The sequence below is a fragment of the Eurosta solidaginis genome, chromosome 1, assembly GCF_040869045.1.
Source record: "Eurosta solidaginis isolate ZX-2024a chromosome 1, ASM4086904v1, whole genome shotgun sequence".
Taxonomy (NCBI): domain Eukaryota; kingdom Metazoa; phylum Arthropoda; class Insecta; order Diptera; family Tephritidae; genus Eurosta; species Eurosta solidaginis.
Window position 1 is genome coordinate 13,153,609 of NC_090319.1, and position 20,313 is coordinate 13,173,921.

At 35.5% G+C, this 20,313-nt stretch overlaps 1 protein-coding gene and 2 long non-coding RNA genes across 4 annotated transcripts; 1 reads left to right on the plus strand and 2 right to left on the minus strand.

Moving 5' to 3' along the window:
- Window positions 1-614: 614 nt before the first annotated feature.
- LOC137249308 (uncharacterized) lies at window positions 615-2,413 on the minus strand. Its single transcript, XR_010952336.1, has 3 exons — window positions 2,154-2,413; window positions 1,956-2,076; window positions 615-1,835 (listed from the first exon to the last, which is right to left on the minus strand). It is a non-coding gene; the product is annotated as an uncharacterized lncRNA (long non-coding RNA).
- A 1,698-nt stretch (window positions 2,414-4,111) lies between these two features.
- Window positions 4,112-6,227, minus strand: LOC137249304 (protein transport protein Sec24D-like). The gene is made up of 6 exons (XM_067780646.1): window positions 6,082-6,227; window positions 5,489-6,020; window positions 5,197-5,423; window positions 4,903-5,136; window positions 4,504-4,847; window positions 4,112-4,450 (listed from the first exon to the last, which is right to left on the minus strand). The coding sequence occupies exons 2-4, from the start codon at window positions 5,588-5,590 to the stop codon at window positions 5,013-5,015; spliced, it is 453 nt and encodes a 150-aa protein (XP_067636747.1). The 5' UTR covers window positions 5,591-6,020; window positions 6,082-6,227; the 3' UTR covers window positions 4,112-4,450; window positions 4,504-4,847; window positions 4,903-5,012.
- A 12,025-nt stretch (window positions 6,228-18,252) lies between these two features.
- LOC137238880 (uncharacterized) lies at window positions 18,253-19,811 on the plus strand. 2 transcript variants are annotated; one of them, XR_010949237.1, is made up of 4 exons: window positions 18,253-18,742; window positions 18,819-19,007; window positions 19,074-19,300; window positions 19,587-19,811. It is a non-coding gene; the product is annotated as an uncharacterized lncRNA (long non-coding RNA). The 2 variants fall into 2 exon arrangements; XR_010949236.1 differs by having other exon boundaries at window positions 18,255-18,742; window positions 19,070-19,300.
- Window positions 19,812-20,313: the final 502 nt, after the last annotated feature.

Below are 20,313 nucleotides of genomic sequence, written 5' to 3' on the forward strand. Positions count from 1 at the left end.
GTTCGTACGAACAAGAGGAACTATAATTTCGACGGCGCGGTATAAGTTGCCAAATCGCCTCAGCCTAATACAGGCCCTTATTGAAAGTATACATTTAATGAATTTAATAAGCTCTTAAAGCGTCCAAATATTGAAGTATATTAGTAAACTCTTTTGTTCATATAACCCAATATATTATTAGATAAAAAGAAGTATTATTTTATGTTTGTGATAAATTATCCCCCTTATTCATAAAAAATGAAATAGGTTTATTAAGCTCTTGTGATTGAAAATTTGTATGGAAATGTCATTTTAGAAATCTTTATAAACCCTCAATATTTTTTATTAATAAGGGGGTATATTTATTTAATCCCATTATTCATACAAAATATTGAAGGTTTATAAAGCATTTTAAAATGACATTTCCATGCAAATTTCCAATTATAAGCTTAATAAACCTATTTTATTTTTTTGTAATTGGAAATTTGTATGGAAATGTCATTTTAAAAATCTTTATAAACCCTCAATATTTTTTTATGAATAAGGGGGTATATTTATTTAATCTCATTATTCATACAAAATATTGAAGGTTTATAAAGCATTTTAAAATGACATTTCCATACAAATTTCCAATTATAAGAGCGTAATAAACCTATTTTATTTTTTTATGGATAAGAGGGGAAATTTATAGGCCCTTATTGAAAGCATGCCTTTATTATTATTTATTGTATTGTATTATTAATGAGCTCTCAAAGAGTAAATATTGAAGTCTGTTGTTGAAATTTATGATATATAGTGTGCGACATAAATAAAGCACCGAAATTCCTTTCAGAAAATCTACGTAGCTTAACAAAAGTCAAATTATAAGTTTCCTAGAACTAAGTATCTTTTATTAAGGAAGAACATATACTCAATATAATATATAACTGTTTAGTATATCGACGGCTGAGTGGAAGATCACCCTGTTTCAAAACATTAAAAAAAATGCCCTTTCTCAGAAATTGTTTCAAGAACGCCTTAACTTAGAATTTTTTCGAAAAACGCCCTATTTTATAACTTAGTTCCAAAACGCCGTATCTTAAAATGAGTTTACAAAATGTAATATTTGAATGAAAACTAAATACATTTCCAGCTGAGATAGGGCGTTTTTGAAACTCATTCTGAGATAGGACGTTCTTGAACCAAGTTTTGAAATAGCGCATTTTTGAAACAAGTTCTAATTTAAGGCGTTCGTGAAACAATTTCTGAGAAAGGGCATTTTCGAAAAATGTTTTGAAATACGGTGATGTTCCACTCAGCCGTCGTGGCCTTCATAATAAAAAGCAAAATATTGGGGCATATTCATAGTCAGAATTAAGTGGGTACTTAAAGTTAGTTGTAGCTTTTTGACAAAACTTCAAATGGGCTATCTGTCAAAAAAGTTGCAACTTATTTAAAGTATAAGCCCCATTGAATTAAGAACTTGCACTTAAGATTTTATTTAACCAAAAGCAACAGAGACTTCTCGGTGCTTTAGTTTTGGCGCACACTGTACATATCGTCACTTGCTTGCCAGAAGCGTGAGTGCCATTTTTTAAATATTGATCTAATCAGGGCATTACATGAACCATTAAATATTTTATATTGTATCAAAATCTCGATTAAAATGCATAACAGGAAGGCTGCATAATTTGCATAACAGAAAGGCACTCTAATTTGCAAAATATATACACCCCTATTATGAATTTTCATACGATAGACGATAAACGCTTCCTAGCGTATCGTAAAAAATCAGCTTTCATATTGCGATTTCCACACGCCCGATAGATGTACTATTGTGAATGACAGCAGAGTTTTGTTTACAAATTTTTGTGAATCTATACGAAACAGATAGCAAAACAAAACGTAAATACTAACAATTCATTTGTCATGTACGTAAAAGTGGTAAAAGTTTTTAAAAGCTGTTATAATAAAATGTTTTATGCAACCTCTGTTACCTTTTATATAAACTCAAATGAACAAATTGACGAAACTTGCATAGATTCCACAGAAAGAAGAAAATTGAGAGATCCTTCCAATCTTCTTGAAATGAACTCTACACTGTAAGTACTTGACATACTAAAAGTAAAAAAAGTTTAATAAACAAAATTGATGTCAGAGTATGTCTTAACAGAAATACAAGGCAGTTTGCGCACCCGTAAAAATAGGCCATCCATCCCACATATTTTGAAGGTTTGTGCCACTTTAAGGCTTCTTGCCCAGGGTGTTGCAACAGTGTGTTGGGAATGAGGCTGTAGTTGGATTATTTTGGATTATGTAATAATTGTATATTTACTTCTATTTAAATAGTTCCCAACGTATCGTGGAAAAATTTATCAGCGATAGCTAGCGTAGAAAATTGAACAGCGTATGCGATAGTTAGCGTATGGCAATACCACGATAAACGATAAACGCTAACGATCGAGTTTCACACGCTAGAACTTATTTCATAATACGGTAGAACAGATTGCAAGCGTTTATCGGGTATCGTACGAGTTCATAATAGGGGTGATAGCTAAATCTATAATAGAAGCCACCTAAACAAAAGTTGCAAAAGTTACAAAGAATTAATCAAACTTTGAAAAACGGACATCAAAATTTGCACCTTTTTTGGCAGTGTGTAGCAAATTTTTAAGTACGCAGTTTTGTAGCCCAATCAATTTCAGGATAATGGTGTAAATGCTAGAACGACTAAAAAGTTTATCTGAATTTTCAGAATTTTTTTCTAAAGGCTGTTGAGAAATTTCTTTCATACAACACATGAGAAAAATTGTCTTTTGTATGGAAGAAAATGTTGAACAGCCTCTACAAAAAAGTTCTGAAAATTCAGATAAACTTTTTCGTCGTTCTAGCATTACCACTATTATTTTGAAATTGATTGGGCTACAAAACTGCGTACTCAAAAATTTGCTAGATCCTCTGCCAAAAAAGGTGCAAATTTTGATCCCCGTTTTTCAAAGTTTAATTAATACTTTGTAACTTTTGCAACTTTTGTTTAGGTGGTTTCTATTATAGATTTCGGAGCCACTGTTTGTATGTATATTTATTTGTAGTTTTAGTAAAGTAAAAAAGTAAAGTAAAAAAAGTTTAATAAACAAAATTGATGTCAGAGTATGTCTTAACAGAAATACAAGGCAGTTTGCGCACCCGTAAAAATAGGCCATCCATCCCAAATATTTTGAAGGTTTGTGCCACTTTAAGGCTTCTTGCCCAGGGTGTTGCAACAGTGTGTTGGGAATGAGGCTGTAGTTGGATTATTTTGGATTATGTAATAATTGTATATTTACTTCTATTTAAATAGTTCCCAACGTATCGTGGAAAAATTTATCAGCGATAGCTAGCGTAGAAAATTGAACAGCGTATGCGATAGTTAGCGTATGGCAATACCACGATAAACGATAAACGCTAACGATCGAGTTTCACACGCTAGAATTTATTTCATAATACGGTAGAACAGATTGCAAGCGTTTATCGGCTATCGTACGAGTTCATAATAGGGGTGATAGCTAAATCTATAATAGAAGCCACCTAAACAAAAGTTGCAAAAGTTACAAAGAATTAATCAAACTTCGAAAAACGGACATCAAAATTTGCACCTTTTTTGGCAGAGTGTGTAGCAAATTTTTGAGTACGCAGTTTTGTAGCCCAATCAATTTCAGGATAATGGTGTAAATGCTAGAACGACTAAAAAGTTTATCTGAATTTTCAGAATTTTTTTCTAAAGGCTGTTGAGAAATTTCTTTCATACAACACATGAGAAAAATTGTCTTTTGTATGGAAGAAAATGTTGAACAGCCTCTACAAAAAAGTTCTGAAAATTCAGATAAACTTTTTCGTCGTTCTAGCATTACCACTATTATTTTGAAATTGATTGGGCTACAAAACTGCGTACTCAAAAATTTGCTAGATCCTCTGCCAAAAAAGGTGCAAATTTTGATCCCCGTTTTTCAAAGTTTAATTAATACTTTGTAACTTTTGCAACTTTTGTTTAGGTGGCTTCTATTATAGATTTCGGAGCCACTTTTTGTATGTATATTTATTTGTAGTTTTTAATGTATCTTTGTATATACATACATAGTCTGAAATTGAAAATTATAGACTGAATAAAAGCCTTCAATTCTATATTTAATAATGCGATTTTATATTTTTTGTATGACTTTGGGTCCATCAAGGGAAAGTACAGCGTCAAAACCATTTTAGAAAATAAATATTTTTGTTGATGAATAAGTTTGGAGGACATTGCTGTGGCAGCGCATTTTTTCAATAAAGCATGTTGTTGTTCCTTTGATTGGCGCTTCTACATATACAGCCATATTTTGGCCATGCATAATTGTAATGCTTTACATATAGCTTTAATGATGACACGTGCATGCACGCCTTCCTCAATATATGGCTTAACTTGTTTTAAGATTTCACCTGCTTAAAGTACTACTGAAGTGGTGCCATCGCTGACCTGATAAGAGAAACATTTTTATTCTACACATACTAATATAACAAAAAACTTACCTCAGCCTCTTGAGATTTGGCGATGTCGATTACGAGTTTTACGGCTGGATGCACAATATGCAATAGTTTCATACAGGTTGCACAACCATTTGAAATTGTGGCCTTACCACTGGAATCAACAATATGCTTGTCCATACTGCGTGGATCCAATGTAGTGCGTATAGCGTCCACAATTGATTGAGAGGCATTGATATTGGATATGAGTTGAGGTTTACCTTGAGAGCTATCGGTACCCAAACATTTTTTTCACAAAAACTCATATGTACCCAATACAAGTTAAGGACATTCATATTTATCGACACGCTGTCCGGTGTGGCCCAAATTTTGGAAATATTCAGTTGGCACTGTTGAGAAAAAATATGGATCAATGAACACAAGTAAAAGTGAAAGATTTTTTACCATCTGTTGTTACTTTACACATAAGACATTGGAAACGACGACCAGCATCTACAAATTGCATATATGAGCCTTGCAACGATTACATCTAATTAGACTCAATTCACCAAAATTTACAATGGGTGGCTCATATTCACCCTCGACCGTGCGTGCCATTGGTGAGACGGTAAGTGTAATGGACAAAGCTGTTTTTTTTTTAATAAATCAGCTATTGCAGGTATGCAATACAAAGAGGACCTGCAAAGGAGAAAGATCAATGTAATTGCCAAACAAAACATTAATTTCGAATATCAATACCTAAAGTAACGTGGCGAGGAGTTACCCTGATCTTGTACCACATATTTTGTGGTCACCAATGGTGGTAATAAACCCTGTTCATTAGTAATAAAAGCACCACCAGCGCTATTTTGATTTTCAATGATAACGCTTATCGGATTTGGCATCTGATCGGGATCTAAACGGAGTTGGGCTTGATCATACTCTTGCGGCTGTTGATATATACCAGTACCAGGTGCACGGAGTTGCTAAAGAAAATAATACAAAAATAATCATCAGCAATATTTGAAATATATTAAATGTATTAGCATACATTATAACCAGGACGTCCGGGTATTGGGGGTTGACCCGGTATTGGTGGCTGACTAAGCATTGGCGCCTGCCCAGGTTGTGTTGGTGGCATCATTTGACCCATGTAACCACCTGGTTGTTGTAGAGGATAACCTGGAGTTGACGATAACCAGGTTGTGGTGGATAGCCCGGCTGTTGTGGCATTGTCAGATAGCCAGGCTGGGAAGGTTGTTACTGCTGCTGTCGTGGCATTGCATAACCCGGTTGCTGTTGTGGTATATACCTTGGCATAACTGGATGTGGTGTCATTGCCCCACCTGGTCCAGTAGATGCGGGCGGCATACCTGGAGGACCATGTTGCTCATGGCCACCAAATGGCTGGTGCATAGGGTGTTGAGGTGGCATTTGACCGGATTGTGACTGCATTAGACCAGACTGTCGTGGCATTGGACTCAGTTGCGGTGGCATTTGCTGTTAACCTGTTTGCTGGTATGGAGATGTAACACAGCTTGCAATTGATGTTGGTGGTGTAGCTGCCCAACTTGAGGACCAGTCTAGAAAAATAACAACATTTATTAGACCGAAAATTATTTAAAAATATATGTTTGCGTATACTTTCGCCAATAAGGGAAGTGATTTTCTTTATATTTCTTTTGTTTATGTGCTCTTCTTCTTACTTGTTTCACTATTCACCGTGGATTTTTAAACGTCAAAATTACTTCCATACTACTATTTTTCACGCAAGAAAAAAGGCTAAATTTTTCTTGAACAATTACTTTTTTTTTCCTGTTTTGGGAATTGAATTTTTCAATTCCAATAGATGGCAAGAGGACCTTAAATTGCCTCTTAAATCGCCAGGTTAACAAACGTATAAGGGTAATATACTTGCAACATTTAGACGTGCATAAGCAGCTAACATATGTCGCAAAGTAAAAACCCGTAGCACAAATTTTCTCCTTGTAATTGCTAAATATATGGCTTTTTGCCATGTGCTTTTTCAAAATTTGCAATTCATCGTGAATTATATATTTATGTATGTATCATAATTTCACTCCCATCCAGCAAGTGGTACCCCCATCATGCCCAAGCCATTGGCTTCAGACATCCTCCCATTGTAATAGCAATGTTAATATAGTCATCATGTGTCATGTTACAGTCGGACTTTGGAAACTGGCGAGTGTGGACACGCGCGGGTATCCCAATAGCGAGAGATTTTTACATATCAAATCGAACTGTTTGTTTCAATACAATATCTGGTGACTTCTATTAAAGTGGGGATTTGCGCATTCTATATTAGCGGTGAGTGATAGTGGCTTTGTGTGCTTTTATTTCTTTTTTTATCTAAGAAATTCTAATCTGATCATCATAAAGGAAAAAAAAAGGAAAAAGCTGCCTTTGTCCGCAGCTGCATTAAAAAGTGCAAGGGGCAAAATGGCGTCAACGAAGCAGTCGTTGGCGTCTGAGTCTTCAAGCAGAAATACTAACAAAAAACCTAAAGTTTTAGAAGAAAAAATAGTGACAGGTTTTTATGAACTTTCAAATGAGGGTCTGGTGAAAATTCAGGAAGAATCCTGTAACATTGAAGCCTCATGCTCGGACAGTACGACAGTGAGGTTAGGTGATTTCGCAGCCGCACATAGCGGCGAGAAAGAACCGTTAACCTCAAATGACATGGACATACACGATGACATACATACAGGCAACGGTACTTCAAACTCAACCAAAACTGTTACAATTGATGCCAACAACGATAAAAAAGAAATAACTTTGTACCCTCAAAGTTTTCTTGGCGATATTTTTGTCTTAGTCGATGCGACAGACAACTCGTACATGAATAACGAAAAAATGACCTCCGGACTGAATCTTTTCACACAAATAAAAGACTTACGTTTTAAGAACATAATACACTTACAGGCAATAGGCAAAACGTTATACAAAGTAAGTTTTAAAAACACGTACGCAGCCAATAATTTCACACTGGACAACAGACTCACAAAACGTGGCCTTAAACCCTTCATTCCACGCACTGCACTTGAAATATACGGCGTGGTGAGAGGCATACCCACCTGCTTCGAAGACAATGACATTTTACTGGAAGCTTCTAGCACTATCAAAATTAGATCGGCAAGACGATTCACCAGAAAAGGTGATAAAGAAGGTACTTATGTCCCAACGACAACAGTAAAAATAGGTTTCGAGGGTAAAGAACTTCCAAAATATATCTTATACAACTACACGAAACTAAATGTTCAACCATATTTTCCTCCCTTAAGACAATGCGACAACTGCGGGCGTATTGGTCATACCAAAATGTCGTGCAAAAGCAAGTCTCGATGCATTAATTGCGGAAAGAATGAATGTAATAAAGACTGTAACACAACCATTTGTATCCTATGCGGTCGAACGAACCACACAGCTAAAGAGAGAGGTGCTTGCCCTCAATGGGAGAAAGAAGCACAAATCAATCGAATTAAAACTATCAAAAAACTTTCCAGACGTGAGGTCTTAGACCAATACTTCCCCAAAAACTCAAACAGATTTGAAATTTTAGAGGATGAAGAAGCCACATTCCCCATGCTCAGCGTGGAGAATCAGAACATACTTGATAAGGATGAAGTAATAAACAGTAATTTTAGGAAACGCACCTTTAGCCAGGTTGTACGTAAGCCTGTCAACAGGCAAACTACAACAGCAAAAAGCAACAACAACTACAGACGTAGTACAAACAGCACCCCCATCAAGCCAGTGTTCAACACTGCAGAGTACCAAAAAGGTATAGTCTCGGAAATCGAGAAACTTATGACCGAAATGTTAAAAATTACACAAAAGCTCTCCCGAGAGCAAACAAATCGACAAATCATCAATGAGATTCAATCTATCAGAAATAGATTCGAATCGCTCCAATATGATGAACTCCAACTTTTGGAGTCATCAACTCATGAATCTAATTATGAAGATTCTCCAATATAACGTGCAATCACTAAAAGCCAATTTAAACACCATAGAATACTATATTAACCATCACAACCATGAAATAGTATGCTTAAATGAAATCTTTCACTCACACAACACCCCATATAGAAAACTTATCAACTACAACATGATCAAAAAACATAGAAATGACGGGTATGGAGGAGTGGCCATTGCCATAAAACGTGACATTAAATTAAAATAAATACAATTTAATACAGATCATGACGTCCTGTTTATCAGAACCACCAATTTATGTCCCAACATTGTCATTGACAATGTATACTTTCCGCCAAGTCTAGGGATAAATGAATTTAACTCTGAAATTCAAAGAATTTTAACTTTTATCGAACCGCTACAAAATGTCTTCTTAATCGGCGATTTCAATGCGCGTGGTGTAAATTGGGGGGATAACTTTGACTCAAATAGAGGTAAACACTTAGTAAACCTCATCATACAATCCAACCTGCGTCTTCTAAATCAAGGTGGTTACACCTACAAGCATAATCTCAATACAAACAATGGTTCGATCCTTGATCTTTCTTTTACAAATTGCAATAAACCATGTAATTGGTATGTAGATCACACCAGAATTGGGGGAAGTCACCATTTCCCGGTCACAATCGAAATTAATGGTTTCCAAAAACAATTAACAAAGTTTGTTGCAAAAAAACAACTTCTAAATTCTATTAAAAAAATCCCATTTGAATCTTCAATCAGTAACATTGAAAACTACTTACAGGAAGAAATTAAAAATGCCACGTATACTATTACAAATAACAAAACTCCAAAAGCTTGGTGGAATGAAGAAGTTGATAAAACTTACCGATTCCTCAGAATTGCTAACAAAAAAGTTAAAAATAACCCCAGCCCAGAAAACTTTGAGCTCCTTATAGCTCAACAAAAGCTTTGGAAAACAACAATCAAAAAAGCAAAAAAAGAAAACTTTAATGGCAAAATCGAGGAATTACATTCCAACATGGGCAAAAAAGCTTGGAGATTTGTCACGGCTCTTAGAGGTGACTATAGTCAACAAAACAACACTGGATGGAATGATGAGCACAATCAAAACTATCTAAACATTCTTAAAAATCAGGTACCCAATTCAACACCAACTCCTGCAGTAAACATACGCACAACTCCCAATCCAGAGCTTGCGCTCACCTTTGAAGAAGTCACTACAGTAATTTCCAAAAAGAAAGACACAGCAGCTGGTGCTGACAAAATTTCATTCGGTATGATCAAATCCATGTCCGACGTGGCCATCAACAACCTCAAAACAGCTCTAAATGACTTATTCTTATCTAATGTGATTCCATTGCATTGGAGAACAATCAAAATTGTTCCTATACCTAAAAAATATAAAGACTTAAATAATTTTGAAAACTACAGACCGATTGCTCTAATACCTGTTCTACTTAAAATTATCAACTCATGCATTAAAAACAGACTGGACGTCTTCATCGAGAAACACAATTTTCTACCCAACAATAACTTTTCCTACAGGAAAAACAAATCCACTGCCATTTGTATTAATCAAATTCAACACCAAATTCGAGTTCTGAAAAGTCAAAATAAACAAGTCATTTTATGCGTTACAGATATCGCTAATGCATATAACTGGATTAACATCACCATTCTTCATGAAATACTCCTAAATCTCAATATCGATCAACTTTATGTGGACTGGGTCATTAATTTTCTATCTCTAAGGATTCTTAAACTTGGCAATAAAACCACGGAAATTCACAACGGACTTCCGCAAGGAAGCTGTCTCTCACCACTTCTTTTCAATATATATACAGCCAAACTTCACGATTTAAGTACTATTAATACACAAATGTACCAATTTGCAGACGATTTCATTTTCATAGCTTCCGGCTCTAACTTGTATGATACCACAAACGATCTACAACATACATTGAATTCCTTCACCGAGGAATGCAACCTTCTCAACTTATCCTTTAACCCAAGCAAAACCAAAATTATGCACGTAAGTAAAGGATCCAGAAAAGTAATTAATATTGCAATCAACAACACCGGCCTCGAACAAGTATCCTCCATCAAATTACTTGGTAGAACTATTAATAAATCACTTACATCACTTAGCAATAACATAGTCGAAAACGCTACTAATAACATCAACCTATTCAAATACATCACCAACATCAAATCTGGCCTACATCCACAAAAGGCTCTTAACATATATAATCCCTTGTACGATCGATCAAAGATCGAATACGGCAGCACTACTGCTGCAAACTGTTCCAAATCAGCCACCCAAATAATTCGTACACTACAAAATAAGTTTTTAAGAAGTCTGGGCTTAGCTCCATCAACTCCCATAAATTTGTTATATGCCATAGCCAACGAACTACCACCTAATGAAAGGGTAATTTGGCTCACTGCCAAGGAGCTGGTTAAACTGTTCGCTTACAAGGATCCCTATGCAATGGTCATCTCCTCCAACCCTCATATAAATTCTAGCTATTCTACAGTGTATAACAAATTCGAAACTATTTTTGATTCCTTGGATTATGTTGATCGTTTCTTCACTTACAGCAAGATCACAATCATAGATAAACACTTACCTATCAAAAAATCTGCTTTAACGCCTGAAATGGCACAAACACAATATGCACAACTACTAGAAAGATACACCTCCAATAATTTGCCTGTTTTCTATACTGATGCCTCACTTTCAGACAACAAAACCGGATGCGCAATATACGATTATTCTGCAAATACCGAACATCTTTTTCACATACCCTTTAAAACCTCCTCAGCTTTTGGAGAACTACTCGCCATCGAAGAAACAATTAATATTGCTATCAAGGAAAAGTTACACAAAATAACTATCTTTACCGATAGTTTAATCTCATGCCACATACTAAAAAATAGAAACACTAATAATAGTATAGCCATACGAATACATAAGCTAATAAATAGCCAGAACCAACTAATTCATTTAGTATGGACTCCCAGCCATATGGGTATAAATGGTAACGAAAAAGCTGACCAAATGGCCAAATTAGCCATTACAAACAGTCCGAATAGGCAGGTGAAGCTAAATATTGACGAAGCTCTTAAGCTAATTAAAGACAACATTCACTCCGAATGGTATAACAAATTTTTAGATTACTCCAGTGATAACCCCAACCTATTTTCCAAAACCTTTCCATGTAGAAAGAATAGTCCTTGGTTCAAGAACCTATCCCTTCCCCCAACTCAAATCAAAACATTAAATAGAATACTCTCAGGACACACATATGACAAACAGTACCTTTACAGGATCAATGCTATCACCTCACCTCGCTGTGGCTGTGGCGATACTGGCGATTACATTCACCAGACCTTTCACTGTCGTAATTTTACTATCATGCGTGCAAAGTTTGATATATTTGATAAATACACAAATTTTGAAGAAATATTCTTAAGCAAGGACAAAGCCAATATCACACAACTATCTAAGTTTTTACAGAGAGCAAATTTCTCATTTTAACTAGTAGCATTTTATTTAAATCACATTTTTAATGCAACTTTTCATTTCATGTATAACCTTTGGGTATAACTTAATTTCGCGTTAAGTATTTTTTCATAACATACATCCGTGTCCACCAAGCACACTTCCTTTTTAGTCCAGTCTCAGCGCGTGACATCAATCTGCGCTTCAAGACATCATTGCTCGCCTGATCATTATATCGCATTACATGAACTCTCAACACTGGGACCAAGAGGAACTGCGTCTACTTTATTCCCCTATATGTGGCGGAAAATTATCTCATAATAACTACGTTTGAAAATAAATCTAATCAAACCGACAATGAAGTGACAATTTCGAATATGGATTTCAAATAAAAAATATGTTTTTGCTGACAAGCTACTCGTTGCATGTTAAGAATCAACCCTGCACAATATTTGACAGGCGTATAAAAGATAAATTATCACATATATAATTGCTGAAAAGCAGCTCGTTTAACTATACTGCTCAATTTGAGAAGTTTCAAGGAAAATATATCCAATAGCAAGCTGCTACACATGGTTCTGGCCAATTGGTATTACCATTGTGTACTGGTGGAGCTCAACGTGTGTCAATACAAAACTGGAAATTTAATCCATTAATTAAACAAAGCTTAAAATTGATAATAACCTGGAATATGGGACTTCTAATATAGTCCCCTCCATTAAACCAAATCTCAAAAAAAAAAAAAAAAATGTGTCATGTTAATTTGTTAAATAATTCAGCTTTTTGGGTAATTCCAAGTGGTGACTTGTTTTCTTTATGTAGATTATTAATATTTTAATCATAAAGTTGCAATTCCAATCGTAGAAATTTGGGGAAAATTTTAGAATAGCACCCCCCGAGTTCGGGGTAAAACTGGGTATCAAATGAAAGAGGGAGTTGTCCAGATCACAAATATATATATTTTAAAGTGCGCAAACTTATAATTTAAAAGTTATTTGTTGTTAAAGTTTTCAAATTTAGCAAATTTCTATAGCACTTTAAATTACAATTTACGCATCTTTCAAAACCTTAATCCACATACATATCTATATAAATTGGCAACGATAAACTTAAATTGCATTTTTGTATATTTCACATTTAATTTTTGCTTTGGTTTTACTTATTATAAATGTTTTTATTAAATCAATCGCGCTTTTGTAGCAACATGTACATTTATATACATATATTTTATTGATGAATTACAAAGCTGTGCTGCCACATAAACAGAAAAAAAAACAAATATAAATATTACCTTACCACCTTTCAGTTAATAAAGAAAAAGGAAAATATACATTTCTACTACTCATTTTGAAAAGTTGAAACACCTTTCCGCGTAGGCGGCCTTGTTGTTGTTGTTGTAGCGATTAGGTTACTCCCCGAAGGCTTTGGGGAGTGTTATCGATGTGATGGTCCTTTGTCGGATACAGATCCGATACGCTCCGGTAACAGAGCACCATTAAGGTGCTGGCCCGACCATCTCGGGAACGATTTATATGGCCACATTAAACCTTCAGGCCATCCCTCCCTCCCCACCCCCAAGTTCCATGAGGAGCTTGGGGTCGCCAGAGCCTTGTCTGTTAGTGAAACGGGATTCGCCGCTCGAAGGTGAGGTTGACAATTGGGTGGGAGAAGCTATATATTGCGCTACACAACCCCTTGAATCCCCGTAGGCGGCCTTCGGCCGCGCTTATAAAAAATAACCCTAGGCTACGCCATAATTTTAAGTCAGACACAGGCCAATGCGCTCACGCATACAGACAATTGGTAAAGCAAAATTGCAAAAATTAATGCTGAGAGTGTTATACAACAACATTTACCTGGTGGGAATTTAATACATACTTATGCTATGGGTGTCGCTCACAGTTTAACTTTTTATGCTATATTGTAGTTAGTTAAGAATTTTGTTTATAATTACGGTTCTTTATTTGTTTACTTTTTATGTTTATTTTCGTTTTTGTCATATCAAATTTTAAATTAGTCGATCTGGTACATCGAACGATGTAAGTCAAATGTATACATGTACTTTTATGTTTTTTATTATAATACTTGTATTTTTGCAATTCTAGTCCTGAAGATGATTTCTTATTGAAGTCGAAATATCGATAAATAAAAAACGACAATATATAACATATACAAATAAACAGTTTTCTTTGTTAGTTATTTAATATTGTATGGCCTCCTCGAGCTCGACAATTTACAAACATTTTTACAAACCATGGTACAATAACCAGGTAAACGCATCAGAGTTGCATTTACATATTTTTTCATTCGAAGGTGGTCATAAAATGTCAAACTTTGTTTATGTTTACATTTTTTGTTTATTTACTTTTGATGTGAAAACTTATTAGGTAATTTTTTACTTTAGCTCACAACTACTAAAACTCGTCCAAAAATATCGGGAGAGGTGTCAAAAGACGCGCTTTGGACCCAGGACCACGAATCCGAAAACGGAAATTGTAAATTTTATTTCTTTCCAGATATATTTACAAAGTTGAAAATTTTCATGTGGCTGTTGTAATTAGTAGATTTGGCCTCCCATGGTAATTTTTTATAAACGCGGCCGAAGGCCGCCAACGCAAAAAGGTGTTCTGCGCAAAATTACCATGGATCCCATCCCCGGTTTCGGAGGTACCCGCGGGCCTTTTTTCGGTTTTTCGTTAATATCTTTTGAACGAATTACAATTTTTAATTTCCGCCTTCGGATTATTAATACTGATGTCAAGACGCATCGTTTGACACCTCTATCGATATTTTTGGTAGCGTAATAGCAGTCAACCCCTCAACTGGACTATTATCTGCGCAAAAATACTATGGATTCCACCTCCGGTGCCATTTTTCAGTTTTTTTGGGAATATTTTTTGACAGAAATAAAATTTTTAATTTTCGCTTTCGGATTCGTCGTCCTGAGTCCAAAACACATTTTTTTGACACCTCCCGATATTTTTGCACGAGTTTTTGCAGTTGTGAGCTAAAGTAAAGAATTACCCCGCAAGATCAAGGATCACAAGGCAGTCGGTTCTATGTACCGGAGCGACTCGGGATTTTTCCCGACCAAGGACTGTCATTTCAGTGTGACCCCAGTGGGGCGAGCATTGCTACAACAACAACAACAACATCAAGGAAGAGGAAAAATTGGGAAAAAGCTTGTGGCGTTAGCTTCCCTAAAATTGCTTAATTTTTTCGCTCCATTTTCAGGCCTGTGACCTTATTGTGGGAGCTCATTTGATGCCCAACTCCACTCCATCGCTATATTTACCCTCTTTGATGTAAATATTGCTTCCCGAATGTTGTAAGATAAAAAATATAATATAATTTTATGTATGACTTAGCAGTGCTAATCAAGAGTTTGTAAAAAACGGAAGTTGTCTCATCGTCCCCAACGGTCATTCCTACAGTTATCTACCAAAATATCGGACAATACTTTCGCCGCTACAACGTGGAGGAAGGACGAAGGATAAATAATAAAGTCCCTTCTACATGTTCGCTTTTTTTTTAAGCGACACCATTGGAGCGAAAGGTCAATACTTCGCACGGAACAGCTGCAGCACACAAACGGATATGCATGATGTACCACGAATAAGCCGTGAAACCCAGACGCAGTAACCTCCCCTAGTTTCAGGGCCACCATTAGTTTACAAAGAGCGAAAATATGCTGTACAAGTATATATACTAGTCAACAGGGCCACAAATAGTTTGCGAAGAGGAAATATATTGCTAGACAATTATGTTTTACATGCTATAGATTTACTTTTGGATTATTTATATCATCCATATGATGACAAGAAAAAAACTGGAGTATAACCGATACTGGAGTTGAAAACAGAAATATTCCAAGCCGAACTTTTACCGTAGCAGGTACCGATACCAGATCCAACCTAAAGCCGAAATTGCTACAAAAGCCTCCTGGCTAGAGCCAGAAGGAAAACCCGGAACCGTAATTGAAGTCAGTACTACAACCGAACCAGTATCCAAAAATTAAACCGAAAGCAAAATCGGTTCCGAAAAGAGGAGCCAAAAGAAAAATTGGATCAAAACAACCATGCAATGGCGCTGAACCCGAAAGTTCTGTGGCATAGCGACTCATTTGAAATTTTTAACACACCCGTGCTTTTTTTTAATTAAAAAAGATTACATCTAAAGACATGGAGTACATATGCTTCAAAGAAATCTGCACCTCAAAGACCGACACGACGAGTTTCCAACGTTAAACGTTATTATGTATATATGTATCTTCGATATTTATTAGGTTACTAAATTACTTAATTTTTACTTTACAAAATACATGAAGTTTTAAAATAAATCAGTACTTATTCATGAATATACTATTAACTCAGCATTTTATATACAATCTCATCCCAAATTTTCAACATCTCTTGGAGACAGTAACGTTAGCATTCATACATACATGTATTGAAAATAAGGTCCACTACAAAAAACATTTATCAATAGCATTTCCTAATATAATTTTAATACTACAAAATAACGACCTTAGGCAGACAACGTAGGAACAATATAATTCCTAAAAAGTTGTATCTCACTTTACATTAAACTGCTTTGGAATATAAATACATACACTAAAATATGCATACAATACAAAACGGTCCCTTATTTATATATCATAAACAAAATAAATGTTGTGACCATTGGATTTTTTTCAAATCAATTGGTTCTAGAATCATCTCCCATAATGGAGACATTTCACGTAAACGTTCGACATGTTTGATGCAGGTATCGGTAATATAATCAACCTATTCAATGGTGGTAAAACAACCAATACCAAATCTATAAAAATTTAACAATAAATTACTTTCAAATTAACTAAACAATTCAGTACGGTAAACTCGTATACCTTATTGAACTATGTGCCAAATCCTCATCAATTCCAATCGCACGTAGGTTCCAGTGATGCAGAAGTACATGCTGAGGCACTAGACAAGGCCACATCTTTTAAGGTCATAAGTAATGATAAATTTAATAAACCACTATACCTTTGCTCTGGATCACCATTACATATACCATGTGATAATCTTGAAGTGATGCGATCATATAAACGTTTCGACAGAAAACCTATAAATTTCTTATCATATTCCATTTCTTTGAGTGCAAGATAACATGCAGCACCAAATCCAATAACAATAATCCGAATGCGGAAAAGAAAAATTTTAGCTCGTTCAAAAGATATTCCCAAAAAACCGAAAAATGACCCCGGAGTGCTTCGAGACCGGGGTGGGATCCATAGTATTTTTGCGCTGGCGGCCTTCGGCCGCGCTTATAAAAAATTAATCTGGGTGGGTCCAACACCGGTTTGGAGACCAAAACTATATCTGCGCAAAACACTTATGTCCACAAATTTTTTGTGGGTACCAAATATCATCAACATTACAACGCGCACATGAAAATTTTAAATTGAAAATTTCAACTTCTTTTGCAAATATCTCTTGTCCAACTGATTATTGTTTTCGAGGTCAATGCGCGTCTTTTAAAACCTCTCTCGATATTTATGGACGCATATTATCAGTGTCATGCTGTCGTATAGAATTACCAAGAGTTGATGCGCTGGAAACGTTGAAGAAGTGATTCAGCTGCTATATGTAAATAAATAATAACAATAAATTAAATATATACCATTTAAAAATCAGCTAATTACCTTTATTTTCCATTAAAAATGCCTTTTTCCTCCAGCTTCATCAGCAAACCAACTTTTTTCTTTTTTTGTTTTGGCTTTGTCGACAAAAATTACATGTGACATTTTTCTTCTTCCATCACTTTTGACAGAAGAAACTGAAAGAACGATTGACAGTTTATGTACAATCGGCAACAACAAAATACACGGGATGGTTGCATTTTCGCTAATGCTTCTACCTGGTAATTGTACCATGTTACAAACTAAAGGCCAAAAACCAACAAAAAAATTAATTAAAACATTATAGTAATTTTTGAAGTTAATTTTTTTCGGTTATTAGCCCGATAGCACTTGTATGATTTTGCAACTGAATTTGCGTATAAAACGAAAATTTTATACATATATTTTAACACTTCCCGTGATTGGTTTGTATGTTATTTGTTAAAAATGTTTCACTTTTTTTAGTTATTTAACGCGGAACACATTTTACTTACGCGTAACGCTGTGAAATTCCTTGCGGTCTGGATTTGTACTCAACCACATGTTACAAAGTCCAATTTTTCATGTGGGTGAGCTGCAAGGAATTTCAGCGAACCGTTCACGACGAGTTTGAAAACGCGAGTGTTTGAGCAATTACTTCCCTACAAGACGGAGGTAACTAGTTCACCCACACATTCAAAGCTTTTTTCGCTCTCCACTAACACATCGACGTTTCTTGCTGTCATCGAGATGACAGCGTCATCTTAATACGACAATTTATAAATTATTCCGGGAAACATTTTAAAACGATGAAAAACTATAATTGTGGTAATTAAACTAATAAACTAAAAAAGTGCTTGTTCTACGGGCTTTTAGGTGTGACGTGTGTTAGCTGTTTAGGCACTTCTAAATTAACCTGGCGCATTAACTAGAGGCAGCCAAGTCCTCTTGCCACCAATTGGAATTGGAAGATTCGATTTCCAAAACCAAAAAAGGTAACGTTTTCAAGACAGTGCACAACCTAAACAAAGGTGGTATCAAAAGACGCGTGTCGAGATCCGTTTTTAGAATCTGAAAGTTGTATAGAATCGACGGGATGGCCTAGAAGGTTTCAGGTGGTTATACTAAATCGCTCCCGGGGAGTGTCTTTATCGCTACAACCAAAGCAACATTATTTACTCTCTGCTTTTCATTCATACGTATGTGTATTTTTAAATAATAAAAAAAATGTTATATTATTCTAATATATATCATCTCTGCCGGGGTGCGATTCAGCTCAGGATATGCCAAAACAACAAGAAACCTACAATTAAATGCAGATTCACGTGTCATTTGCCAAGGATTTACCGGTAAACAAGGTACTTTCCACAACCAACATGCTTTGGAATACGGTACAAAATTGGTTGGATGTATTTTCCCAAAAAAGGTGGAACTACGCATCTTGGTTTGCCAGTATTTGCTTCGGTAATTTATATTGATTAAAAATTGCAATAGTAGATAATGTAATGTGAATTAAAATTGAATAGGTAGCCGAAGCAAAAAATGCAACTGATCCGCATGCAACTGTTGTTTATGTGCCGCCACCGGGAACTGCTGCTGCTATCATAGCAGTATTACAAGCACGACATTTCTTTGATTGGTTGCATAATCGAAATTGTGCCCTAACATGATATGGTTCGCGTTAAGCACGCTATGTTAAAGCAAAATAAATCTCGTCTAGTCAGGCCCGAATGTCCAGGATCATCGCACCAGAAAGGGTAAGTAAATTGCCTACCATATTAAATATATAAACAACATGTATGAATTTGTTAGTGATAATTTGTCATGCTTTTGTTGATAATCAACTGAAGAAGGCAAATACCAAAGAGTTCGAAGTTCATGTAAATACCAATTGATTTCTTTAAATAGCGTTTGGAGAACAAAACCCATATGTATGTATGCATACAACTGCATAGAAAGGGAGGGATTAATTAATTATGATCAGTAGATTTATAGGATTTTTATAATTTTCCCTTACTGATATTCGTTTCTTTTTCATTCTAGGTAATTCGATTTGACGATGTGGGCATAGCAATATTCCAGCTGTGGCTGTAAGAAGAACGTACATTTGCTCAAACTACAAGAAAACTGCGACAACTGTCCCTCGGCCTTTTTAGTATCACATATAAGGCCCTACCACGCATATTATGGGAAAGGGTCAAGTTCAAAGGCTCAACATCACCTGCAAATCGACTTTGATAGCACGAAATGGGGCTGCATATATTCCGGTATTATATCTACAACACTCATATCTATGCAAACTGATACTAAAAACACCACCCGTGCAGGAAAAATTGAGCACCATCAGTGTGAGCTTCGAAACTCAAAATGGTTTCAGAGTGGGCACGACTACGAATGAGTTTATGTCTTTACATATGTAGTTTGTACATATAAATATGCACATATGTAAGGTTTACTAGAAAATTAAGGAAATTATTTGTAAAAACCATTGTATACATAATTCATTCATAATTAAATATATTTAAACAAAAGGGACGCGTTTCATTCATATAAAAAGCGAATTGACAGAAGGTAACCGGTAGGTAACCGATAGGCCAGTAACCCGTGTTGTTGTTGCATATATTTTGGTTAGCAATAACGAAAACATACCTAATGAAGTAACTTAAAAATGTAAATAACATCGAGCGAGAAGGAATGTCGAACACACAATAGGTAAGAGCGAGAAAGCGGGTCACACGTACACTATTTTGGGAGAGCGCATGCGTTACCT

What these genes read in the sequence shown, in the direction of transcription:
- LOC137249304 (XM_067780646.1), bottom strand. Translation starts at nt 5,590, where the DNA reads ATGGGTCAAATGATGCCACCAACACAACCTGGGCAGGCGCCAATGCTT. An exon ending in CCGGACGTCCTGGTTATAAT is followed by an intron (nt 5,424 to 5,488) that starts GTATGCTAATAC and finishes TATTTTCTTTAG; the next exon opens with CAACTCCGTGCACCTGGTAC. An exon ending in TCCTCGCCACGTTACTTTAG is followed by an intron (nt 5,137 to 5,196) that starts GTATTGATATTC and finishes TCTCCTTTGCAG; the next exon opens with GTCCTCTTTGTATTGCATAC.